A 10,872-nucleotide genomic window follows, 5' to 3' on the forward strand; every position below is an offset into this window, starting at 1 on the left:
CCTCATCCTGGGCACAAGGGCAGTGACGAGGCAGAGGGCCTTCCCTGCCTCTGGGATTTAGAACTTACACCCAGGCTCTCTGGGGGAAATCTCAAAACTCCCCTGGCTGTTCTGCTTGAGGCCCTTTCCTGAAGTCTCTGGTACGATTTACAACGTCCACTTCGGCTTCTGGGAATACCCTTATGGTTCTACCCCCGTTCTTTCTTTCTGTCTTTTAAAAGCCCAGAGGACACTTGCAGGAGTGTCTTAGGGGAACCTCAGTGGTTTCCACTCACCCTGTCACCCTTTGCAGCAGCACTCCCTGGGGGCCCTTGGGGGCCAGGAACACCAATCCTGCCCTGAGAGGAGAAAGCAGGTAAGGAGCCTATGTGCCAGTCAGGGAGCAGAGGACAGGTGTGGGGAGGCACTCACCGGAAGGCCGGGGGGGCCAGGAGGCCCAGCTTGTCCTTTCAGGCCCTAGAAAGGGTGATCAGTGAGCTCTGTACCACCAGCCTTCCCCCAGCCCCATTGACCCCCAACCATTCTCTGCCTCTAACTAGGGTCACTCACCCTCTCTCCAGGTTCCCCCTTCTGGCCCTGGGGAAAGATATGTCCAATGAGGGTCAGGGGGGCCGGCCCCGGGTATGGCCCTCACCCACCCTCTCAACTCTGGACATTTACCTTTGGACAATGCACCGTGCAAGGTTCTGGCTGTGGCTGTGGATATAAGATCTCCTGGAGGCCGGGCTCTTCTACCAAGGGTCCCCAGGCCCCCTCCCCCGCCAGCAACCCCTCCCCCGGAGGCCCCTTGCAAACCTGGGTGGCCGAGCCTATCTGACACAAGGATGTTGCCAGACTACTGACTGCCCTCTCCAAGCTTGGACCATCATCCATAGCAAAGAAAGTCTGGACAGGGTCCACGCCCGGCACCAAGCGACGCAACTGTTCTGGGTCAGCTCCAGCTTGGCCCAGAATCATCACTTTGAGCCCTAAGGAGGGGTCCAGTCTGCATGACAACTGCGCCAGAGCCAGGCTGTCCCCAGGCCCCATCCCCACTGGCCCTCCTCCTCACCAGCAGCCTGGGCCTCACGGATAGGGTTGAAGATGTCACCTCTCAAGGGCTCATCGACTAGCAAAACCATTACCCCTGGTACGTGCTGGCGGCGCCCGGGAGCATCTGCGGTTAACAGATGCCTGTGAGCAGTGACCACAGCAGTGCCTGGGAGAAAGAACATGTCAGAAGCCAGGGACCACCAGCTCCCCGCGGGGAAGCCCCCAGAGTCCACGTCCAGTGTAGTTCCTTACCCAGGTTGTTCCCACTTGGGTCCACGTAGGGGATGCTGCGGATCTTCTGCAGGATGACGCCAGGATCATAGGAGCTATTCAGTGGGAACAGTGGGGAGGGCCGATGACTGTAGGACAGGAGGCCAACCTGGGGTGGGAGGAGTACACAGAGCCTGGGGAGGATGGCAAAGCAAGAATGACAGGGCCTGGGGGTGCCTGGGTGGCTCAGTGGGTTAAAGCCTCTGCCTTCAGCTCAGGTCATGTTCTCAGGGTCCTGGGACTGAGCCCTGCATCGGACTCTCTGCTCAGTGGGGAACCTGCTTTCTCCTCTCTGCCTGTCTCTCTGACTACTTGTGATCTCTGTCTATCAAATAAATAAATAAAATCTTGAAAAAAAAAAAAAAGAATGACATGGCCTGTGGGGGGAGATACAGAGCTCAGGGTGTGGGACTGCACCTGAACTTGGGGGAGTCAGCAGTGATGGTAGGTAGGATAAGGAGCCAAGCAGCAGAAGGGGAGATCTGGAGCCTGGGGAGGGCTGGGATACAGCCTGGATCACTGGTAGAGGGGCCTAATGATAGCTGCTGTGAAGCCTGGGTGGGGGAAGGGCTGGGATCGGAAGGGGTCTGGCTGTCTCTGGGACCAAACCTGCACTGCCTGTGGCCCGAGAGGCCCAAGTGCAGACACCAGACGCTCCAGGGCTCGCTTTGCAGCCTCTGCACGATGAGCATTGTCCTGAGTGGCGTGCAGCAGGAACACTACATCCATCAGGCCATGCGCACACACTGCAGGAAGGGGGCTGAGTTACTGAAGTGTCTGGCCCATCTGGCTACACCCTTAGGCCCCTCCCACTGTGCCTATCATACCTGGGATCTGTGTGACAGAGGCCTCAGGACCCCGTACTCCCTCCCGGATGGGTATCAGCGAGAAGATGTAGGAGAGGCCAGGCTCTAGCCCCGTCACCTGCTGGGAGCTCGAGATCCCTGGAAGTGTCTGCGAGGCCCCAGGGATGTCTGCAGAGGATAAAACCTGGTTAAACGGGAGGCCTCCTGTGGAGCCCCAACTGCCAGCCTATCCCAAACCTGGCCTCCACTTCACCTTGGCCAGGGCGTCTGAGTGGCCGCCAGGACAGGATGTAGCTAGATACTCCAGACACTGGAATCCAGGCCAGGGTCACTGAGTTGACTGAAGTGTCCACCACACGCAGTTCAGTTCTTGGGACACGGGGTGACTCTGAAAAAGGTATCAAAGACCAGGGATCAGAGTCTATGTCTTGAGAACCCAAAGGGGAGAGATCATCTGAGGAGGTTCTTGGGTTAGTGAAAGAAATGTCATGGGAGATCGTGCTGGGGGTCACCCCAGGGGCAAGAGTGGTAGGAGGGCTACAGGAGGGTCACTAAGGGTCATGGGGTGCAGGAAACCAGGGTGAGTCATCAGTGGGGGAAAGCTCACACCAGGGAGGAGTGGACTCTCTGGGCTCACCAGTGTGTGCAGTCACTTCCGTGGGGGGCCCTTCTCCAGCTGACCCCAAAACACTCAGCCATATGCGATATTGGGTGGCTGGTTCTAATCCATCCAGTTCATAGCTGCTGAGATCGCGCCCCAGGACCCGGGATTGTTCCTGGCCACCTGGGGCAGGCATGAGAGTGAGGACCCAAAACACGTGGAAGGATGCTGCAGACCAGCATTAATGAACTTGCCCACCTCACCGACTGACCCTGCCGACCGGATCCACTCTCCTAACTGATCTTCCCCATTCTCGCTGACCCTGTTCACTTTCCCGACCCTGCACGACCGACCTTTATTGATCCCACCCACCGGATTGACTGATTCCGCGCACTGTCACTGATCCAGCAAACCACAGACCCTGCCTACTCACGGACCTGGCCTAATTCGCCAACCCCGCCCCCAGCCCCGCCCCCTCTGGTCCCTGAGTCCTCCCCCGCACCCGGGGACAGCTCTCACCCTCGGGTCGCCAACGCAGACGGAAGCCCTGTGCCCCGGGCACCGGGTGCCAGCGCAACCTCAGCGAGTGCTCCCCTCGCTGCACAATGCGAAGGGTCTCCAGTGCTGGCGGAGCCTCAGGAGCTACAGAGAAAGCCCCGGCATCAGGGAGGCTCCGCCCCCACTAGCTCCTGAGCCAATGCCAGACCAATCCTGGAACGCGCACCGCCCCAACCGCTCCTCTGCCTATCCGAGGCTTCATCCCTCTCCCTCCTCGACCCCCGCCGTGCACAAACCCCGCCCCCAAACCGTCCACGCCACCAATCCTGGAGCCCCAGCCCGAGCTCCGCCTACGTGTAGTGACGACAATGGAGACTGGCGCGCCCTCGCGGTCTCCGACCAGTGCGGTCACTCGCACCGAGTAGCTGACTCCGCCTTCGAGGCCCCGTATTTCTGCGGAGTCCGTGTTTCCTGGGAGCACCTGCTGTCTCGTGGGGCCACCTAGGCAGGCAAACATGGGGCAACAGTCGGGGTGGGGGTGGCTTACCAGAGAGGGCAGTCCCAGCCGGAGGGAAAAGGGTGGGTCAGGGAAACATACCCTCGCTGCGGCCCCAGGCCAGTCTGTAGGCTGTGGCTCCAGGGACCCCTACCCAGGTGACCCGCAGAACATCACTGGAAGCATTGAGGATCTGCAGCTTGGACACACTGCCCACGGGCGCAGGGTCTGGGGGCAGAGGCAGGGTAAGGGGCCAGAGGCCACTGGATGGCTGGAGAACAGGGTGGCAGTGCCAACATGGTCCGTGCAAGGAGGTCTGAAGGTCAGTGTGAGGTTAGTATGGACAGGTCAGTGCAGGCAACCTCTGAGAGGGAGGAGGTCAGTGCCCCAGAGTGGGCAGGGTGGGGTGGCCAGGAGGTCGCTGAGGAGGGACACTTAGTCAATGTGGAAAGGTCACTGAGCCGTGATGGAGAGGGCAGCTGAAGCCGACAAGAATACACAGTGGGCTGGGGTAGCTGATGAGATGTTTGCCAGCTGGCCAGGATCCACTCACCTGTCCTCACAAGCACGGAGGTGGGGGTCCCATCCACACCATCCACACGGGCCCACACACGCACCGTGTACTGAGTATCTGGCTCCAGCCCATCCAGCTCAGCCACCGTGGCCTCTCCAGAAACCAGCTGGGATTTTTCTGGACCTGGGAGTGGGAACAGAGGCAGCTCCAGGGTTGGGTAGACTCTACCTCCCAATGCCCCACCTGGACCCCTAATTAACTCCCATCCCCCATTCCACCCAGACCTGCACCCATCCCCGTGACTCTCCAAAACCTCCAGTCCCCTCCAAAACCTCTGGTCCTCACCACGGCCTGAGTGCCAGGAGATCCTGTATCCCGTGGCACCAGGAACCCTGCTCCAGGCGATGGTGACAGATGAGCTGCTGGTGTGCGTCACATGGACAGTCCTCACTGGGCCCAGTGGGTCTGGGGGGAGAGGCAATGGAGAGTCTCATGGAGGAGACAGTGGAGGGTCTGATGGGGGAGGATTGGGGGACCATCTACCGGAAGGCTATGGAAATCTAAAAGGAGACAGGGATCTGATAGGGGAGGTGGTGAATGGGCCAGATGGGGGAAGAAGTGGGGGTTCTGACAGAGGAGACAGTTGCAGTCTGAGTGAAGCAGGTGATAGGAATCTGAGAGAGAAGAGGGTCTAACAGGGAAGACAATAGGGTCAGAGGAGGCAGTGAGGGGGTATAAGCATAAGTCTTAGAGGAGAGTCAGGTGGAGCAGAAAAGGCCGTGGGAGCCTGAGAGATGAGGTAGTGGAAATCTGAGGGCAAAGAGTGTGGGATCTTTGAGGAGAGGCAAAGGAGTCTGAGGAAGGGGGCGCTTAAAAGGAGACAAGGGAGGCCAAAGGGGAAAGCAGGACTCTGAGGGAGAAGGCAGAGGGAATCTGAAGAGGGAGACTGTGACTGATCTGGGGCGAAGCAAGGGTCTGAGAGGGGAGTGCATGGGGGTCCAAAGGAGCACTGGAGATAGATAGCCAAGGGGCTGGGTCAGGCCCTGACCAGTCTGAACCATGATGACCGCAGGGGGACCTTCCTCTCTTCCTCGCAGTGCTGACAAAGCCACCTGGTAGGACGTGCCAGGCCGTAGCCCTGTAATATCTGTGGAAGTGGATTCTGGGGGCAAAGTCTGGCTGGACTCTGGACCTAGGGTCAGAGGAAAGTGTTGACATGGCTCTTGCCTGCCCCCTCAACCCCCCATACCCTGACCGTTCCTCTCCATAACCCTCCCACACACTCCACACCGACCACTGTCCGTCCTCCAGCTAATCCGAAATCCACTGGCTCCAGGAACGGGGCCCCAGGCCACTCTCACTCGTGTAGCATCCGATGCCACGACTCGTAGCCCTGGGATGGCAAGTGGGGTTTCCAGTTCTGGGGGTGAAAGATAGAGGTCAGAGGTCAAAATCAGGACTGCAGTGAGCCAGGCAGCTGTCCCCCCACAGCCCTTCTGCAGTACTCACCCCTGCGGACCGTGAGGATGCTGGCGCCCCCCTCGCGGGCGCCCACCCGAGCAGACACCCGCACGGTGTAGCTTAGCCCAGCCCGGACATCATCCAACTCAAAGGCTGTCTGACTTCCAGGAAGCACCAGAGTCCGTTCAACCCCTAAGAAGGCAGGGTAGGCAGGCAGGGGTCAGTGAGACACAGAGATGTGGGATGATGGCAGTCAGTGACAGTGACACAGGATAAGGGACCAGTGATGAATGCAGACCCAAGATGATAGAGGTCTGAGGACAGGGACGTGGAATGCAGGACGAGAGAAGTCACTGGACAGTCATAGGAATTGACAGGTCGGGTGCCTGAGTGGCTCAGTCATTAAGCATCTGCCTTTGGCTCAGGTCATGATTCCAGGGTCGTGGGATCGAGGCCCACATCGGTCTCCTTGCTCAGCGGGGAGCCTGCTTCTCCCTCTCCCACTTCTCCCTGCTTGTGTTCCCTCTCTCTCTGTCAAATAAATAAATAAAATCTTAAAACAAAAAAAAAGGAATTGACAGGTCATCAACAGACAGGGACATGGGGTGACAGGGGCCAGTATTGGGTGGGGACAGGGGCTGAGAGCTCAGCAGGGGCAGTGGTTCCAGCTAGAATCCCCAAAGGACAGGGACTGAGCTTGTACTTGTGGAGAAGGGGACGAAGCTGCAGCCAGGGATGTGGGGCAGTGAGTGCAGACAGACCCCGGTGAGAAGAGGGCCTGAGGCAGGGCTGGGAGCAGACACCCAACGACAGATCTGGGCTCGGTTGCCACCTCGAGCGATGGATGGAGAAGGCTATAGAAACCCAGAAGCGGAAAGAGATGGGGTGAAGGTGCAGTCAGGCCCCAACAGCTGGATCTTTAATGTGTGTGGGTGTGGCTGTGACCCCCTCACCGTGGGTACTGCGCACAGCAATGCGGTACTCGGTGGCCCCGGGAACTGGGCTCCAGGACACTCGCACCCGCTGCCCGGGCAGCTCGGTAGCCTGTAGGTCCGTCACAGGACCCACAGGCAGCTCTGGCCCTGTTGGAGAGTGCAGCATGAAAGTCTGCCCGGCCCCCTGCACCCCCCTGTCCCTTCCCCTGTCACGAGGCCAGGCCCACGGAGCCCTCACCAGTGGGGACCACGGTGGCAGGTGTGGCCACCTCACGGCCCTCCAGCAGCGTGTAGAGCGTGAGGCGGTACTCGGTGCCCGGCTGCAGCCCATCCAACTGGTAGCGGGTCACGTCAGGGGGCAGCACCACCTTCTGCGGTGCCCCCAAGCCTGCAGGATGACAGGGTCAGGCCAGCTGAAGCCAAGCCCAACCCTGCCCGCCCACCCCTCTCCCCTGCACAGACCATTCTCACGCCGCCATTCCAGCCGGTAGCCACGGGCCTCAGGCACCAAGTTCCAGGAAATGAGAATGGACGTGGGGCCCAGGATGACCGGGCGCAGGGTCTGTTCAACAGAGGCATCTGCCCAGGGCACATGGGATGTCAGCGGTCTTGGTGCCCTGCCCTCCTGCCTGCCCTGCCCGAAGAAAGCCCCCGGCCCTCTCACCGGTACGGGCAGTCAGGGAGGTGGTCGCCCCGACACTCCGGCCAAGCAGGCTGCTCACAGTCACCTCGTAGTCTGTGCCAGGCTCCAGGTCACGTAGCAACACTGACCCCTGCCTGGGGCCCAGCTCCTGCTGCTGTGTGACACCGCCTACACGGAGGGCACAGGAGGGCACAGGGGGACACGGCAGGGGTGGTCAGTGTGCCTTACAGACTCAGAAACCTGCCATCCTGCCTGACGTGCGGGGATCCCCTCACTCACCACTGAGGACCCGCCATGTCACACGGTAGCCAGTGGCACCTGGCACGCTCCGCCAAGCCACCAGGAGGCTGTGGGTCGTGGTGTTCTGGATGGTCAGCTCCGGCCCCTCCAGGGCAGCTGGGGGAAGGTGCACCAGGCATTAGCAGAGTCAGGGGTGGGGAGGGGTTACTGGGAGGTTAGGGGAGCGGGGTCAGGGGTTAGGGTCAGAGGTTAGCGGAAGTGCTCACTGGTCCGGGCTGTCCCACTCACGGCCTCCCCAATGCTATTGGCGTAGAGGGCTACCACGGTCACTTGGTACTCGGTCAGTGGCCGGAGACCCTGCAGCTGCGTGCTGGTCTCACCAGCGGAGACGCTCACCTGCCCAGAGTCAGAGGTCACTTTACCTTGCCCAGCCAAATCCCCAGCCCCCCACCTGCCATCCCTGACATCCTTACCTCCCGCCGCTCGCTGGACAGTGGCTGCCCCAGCCCTGTCAGAGGAGCATACTGGACCTTGTAGCCAGTCACAGGGCCACTGGCTGCGGTCCACTGTACTCTCAAGGACTGACTGCCTGCCTCAGACAGCACCAGGTCTCGGGGACCGGAGGTCGAGTCATCAGCTGGGAAGGGCGGGGAGTCAGTTAACCAGGCAGGAGGATCAGGGGTCAGACTTAAAGTGGAGCATTGGGGTCAAAGGTCAGGAGCCCCTGGGGTAGGGTCAGCACCCCGAGGGCAGGATCGGAGGACAGTACCCCCAGCCTGGTGTCAGGGGCACATGGGATGGCATCACCACTCCCAGGTGGGGGGCAGGGACAGGGGTCCAGGTCAGGGCACAAGTGTGGGCAGGAACTCACTGGGCAGGGTCACGGGCACACCCCCTGCAGTCGTGCACACTCTCCGGGAAATAAGAGGCAGCAGGGTCCTCAAGATACTGAAGTCGTTGACGAAGAAGAAGAAATCACTGGTGGGCTGTGAGGCAACTCGCCTCAGCTCCTCGGGGTCGGCATTCTTGATCCCTGAGGGAACGCCCAGTCAGAGCTCAGGGGTTCCCATGCCCTCTGACTGGCCCCTGCCACAGCCCACGTTGTCACCTCAGCTTGGCACTCACCCACGGCAAACAGCTTGACCCCCTGCCCCTTCAGCCTCTGGGCAGCTGTGTCCACCAGATCCTGGGACTTCCCGTCTGTGATGAGGATACAGACCTGGGGCAGGGGCACGGGGTCAGTCAGTGTGCCTCAGCCAGCTAACATGGGGGGCAGGGTAGGGGAAGAGATCACCTTGGGGACACCAGGTCGGGCCAGCTGGGGCAGGAAGACGTGGTCAGCCACGTGGAGAATCGCAGCCCCCGTGCGCGTGTTGCCCCCCTTGTAGCTGAGCTCACGGATGGCTTGGATCACATCGCCCCCTGAGCCAAGTGCATCGAGGCCAAACTCTGTCCTGTGCAGGGGAGGGAAGGTGGCAACAGGCTCGGGGCCAGGACCTGTTCTGGCCCTGGCTTCTAGGAGGCTTCTGGGGTGAGGTTTGCGAATATCAGGTCCCCTTGAGGGTCCTCTTGGTTCTGTGACTCCTGTCCTCCACCTCTGAAGCCAGTCACAATCTCCTTTGGTACCCCTCTGTGCCCTGCCTGGGGCTGGAGCCCTTGGGGCTCCCTGCCTCTGGGAGCAGGATGTCTGGTTAATTAAGTAATTGTGGGAGGAAGGGTCCAGTTGTAGGGAGGTGGCCGTTGGCCAGGCAGGGAGGCCCTGTGGGAGGGGAGAGGCTGAAGGCATCAGGAGGCTGAAACAGGGACAGTCGGGTAGGTAGGCAGGGGGCATCTGAGGCCCCTGAGCTCCCCATCTCCAGACCAGAACACATAGGGCTGTCTTTGGCAGGACACCAGCCCAGAGGTGTCTCAGGTATAAGGACTCTACCCGGGAGATCCTTGCCTGTCTCCAGAGGAGGTCGTGGCTCAGGGAAGAGGGGTCTGGGTTCCCCAAAGCCTGGCCTTGGGGTTTCTGGGTTCCCTGCTCCTGTGGGGGGAGAATCCTGGTGAGAGTTCCGGGTCCCCAGCTCCAGGGGCCACCACTCACCGGGGATCATCGCTGTACTGCACGGCAGCGAAACGCACGCCCTGTGCGCTGGCTGCCCCCGAGAAGGGCAGCACCAGTCCCTCCAGGAAACCTCGCACTTCACGGAAGTTGCCTCGGCCGATGGACGAAGAACCGTCGAGCAGGAACACGATGTCGGCGGCGTAAAGGCGTGTGCAGGTCACTAAGGGCAGGGAGCAGCCATGAGGCTCTCTCCTTGGAGACCACCCACCCCTCCAGGCACTGTAGTCTCTTGGCATTAGGGGTTGGGGAGGATGGAGTAGGCCGCAGAGGCTAAGCAAACCGGCTTGGGCTGGCTGGGTCCTGGGAGCCTCTGAGGGAGGGACAGAGGAGCCCGGAGCAGACTCTGTGGGAGACTGGTGTGTGCAGAGAAGGGAAAGCCTGGCCAGGGGTGTGGATCTGGGACTGAGGTCGGCCTCGGGGGGCCAGCGTGGAGTGACAAAGAGGGGGTGACCCAGCTTGCATTTGGGGAGCCAGAGTTTGGGATCCAACAGGATAGGATGAGGTTTAGGAGACCAGCAGGGGGAGCGGAGGGTTTGGGGAGTCTGGGGAGAGTTAGCAGGGATGCAGGCAGGGTTGTGGAGGTGGGAGGGGTCCCAGATGAAGGTCACGGGTGACAGGGTGAAGCGCCCGTATGAAGTCCTTCCCGGCGGTGCCCACCTCTCTCCCTGTGCTGCGCCCGCGCGCGGAGCGCCCCTGCCAGGATCCCGGCGCAGAGTGCGGCCACCAGGAGCGGCAGCCTCATCCTGGGTGGAGGAGACGGTCAGCCAGGCCCCCCGTCTCTGTCCCTCATCCCCCGCAGCTATCGCGGTGGGAGCCCAGTGCACCCCTACCCCGGTCCCGGTCTTGCCTGCCCGTCCACCGGCTCCCGCCGCCAGCCGTTGCTGCAGTCCCGCCGCCACAGCCGAGAAAAGTCCCCGATCGGGGGGCGGAGCTGCGGGCGGGGTCCCAGGCGGCCCGCCCCCCACCCAGCGTCCCGGAGGCCGCGCCCCCACTACCCCTGCCTGGTTAGACAACTTGACTCTACTAAAGGGTAAAGCCCCGCACCTCCTGTGGCTTCCGGGACTCCCCCCAGAAGGTTCTTGACCCTCCAACCCTGCCCAGGGTCAGAAGCTGTGGCTGCTTTAAGGTCAGAGTGACTAGTGTCATGACCGCTGGAGGCAGGAATTTAGATAGGTTACGGGGGATGGAAGAGACGGCGGAATGGTGGTGGGGGGAGGCTGCAGCTGGAGATGACTCACCCCCCACCCCATGGGGGTGCCCAGACAAGCC

At 61.1% G+C, this 10,872-nt stretch overlaps 1 protein-coding gene across 1 annotated transcript in view; it reads right to left on the reverse strand.

Moving 5' to 3' along the window:
* Positions 1–10,345, reverse strand: part of LOC111144059 (collagen type VII alpha 1 chain) — a 31,289-nt gene extending 20,944 nt beyond the window's left edge. The window contains exons 1-31 of the mRNA XM_022498146.1: positions 10,261–10,345; positions 9,583–9,763; positions 8,791–8,950; positions 8,622–8,715; positions 8,368–8,529; positions 7,970–8,133; positions 7,763–7,892; positions 7,536–7,652; positions 7,278–7,424; positions 7,076–7,192; positions 6,852–7,001; positions 6,632–6,760; positions 5,727–5,870; positions 5,512–5,637; positions 5,266–5,409; positions 4,563–4,682; positions 4,257–4,400; positions 3,806–3,931; positions 3,562–3,708; positions 3,229–3,351; positions 2,746–2,892; positions 2,362–2,496; positions 2,130–2,276; positions 1,912–2,048; positions 1,285–1,411; positions 1,052–1,198; positions 796–968; positions 661–696; positions 550–576; positions 412–456; positions 276–338 (exon numbers count right to left, since the gene is read on the reverse strand). Of these exons, the coding sequence (XP_022353854.1) occupies positions 276–338; positions 412–456; positions 550–576; positions 661–696; positions 796–968; positions 1,052–1,198; positions 1,285–1,411; positions 1,912–2,048; positions 2,130–2,276; positions 2,362–2,496; positions 2,746–2,892; positions 3,229–3,351; positions 3,562–3,708; positions 3,806–3,931; positions 4,257–4,400; positions 4,563–4,682; positions 5,266–5,409; positions 5,512–5,637; positions 5,727–5,870; positions 6,632–6,760; positions 6,852–7,001; positions 7,076–7,192; positions 7,278–7,424; positions 7,536–7,652; positions 7,763–7,892; positions 7,970–8,133; positions 8,368–8,529; positions 8,622–8,715; positions 8,791–8,950; positions 9,583–9,763; positions 10,261–10,345 (3,894 nt within the window). The remainder of the gene's footprint in view (positions 1–275; positions 339–411; positions 457–549; positions 577–660; positions 697–795; positions 969–1,051; positions 1,199–1,284; positions 1,412–1,911; positions 2,049–2,129; positions 2,277–2,361; positions 2,497–2,745; positions 2,893–3,228; positions 3,352–3,561; positions 3,709–3,805; positions 3,932–4,256; positions 4,401–4,562; positions 4,683–5,265; positions 5,410–5,511; positions 5,638–5,726; positions 5,871–6,631; positions 6,761–6,851; positions 7,002–7,075; positions 7,193–7,277; positions 7,425–7,535; positions 7,653–7,762; positions 7,893–7,969; positions 8,134–8,367; positions 8,530–8,621; positions 8,716–8,790; positions 8,951–9,582; positions 9,764–10,260) is intronic.
* Between the last annotated feature and the right edge of the window lie 527 nt (positions 10,346–10,872).

The sequence above is a fragment of the Enhydra lutris genome, unplaced genomic scaffold (assembly GCF_002288905.1).
Source record: "Enhydra lutris kenyoni isolate GAN:26980312 unplaced genomic scaffold, ASM228890v2 scaffoldscaffold10, whole genome shotgun sequence".
NCBI classification, from domain to species: Eukaryota; Metazoa; Chordata; class Mammalia; order Carnivora; family Mustelidae; genus Enhydra; species Enhydra lutris.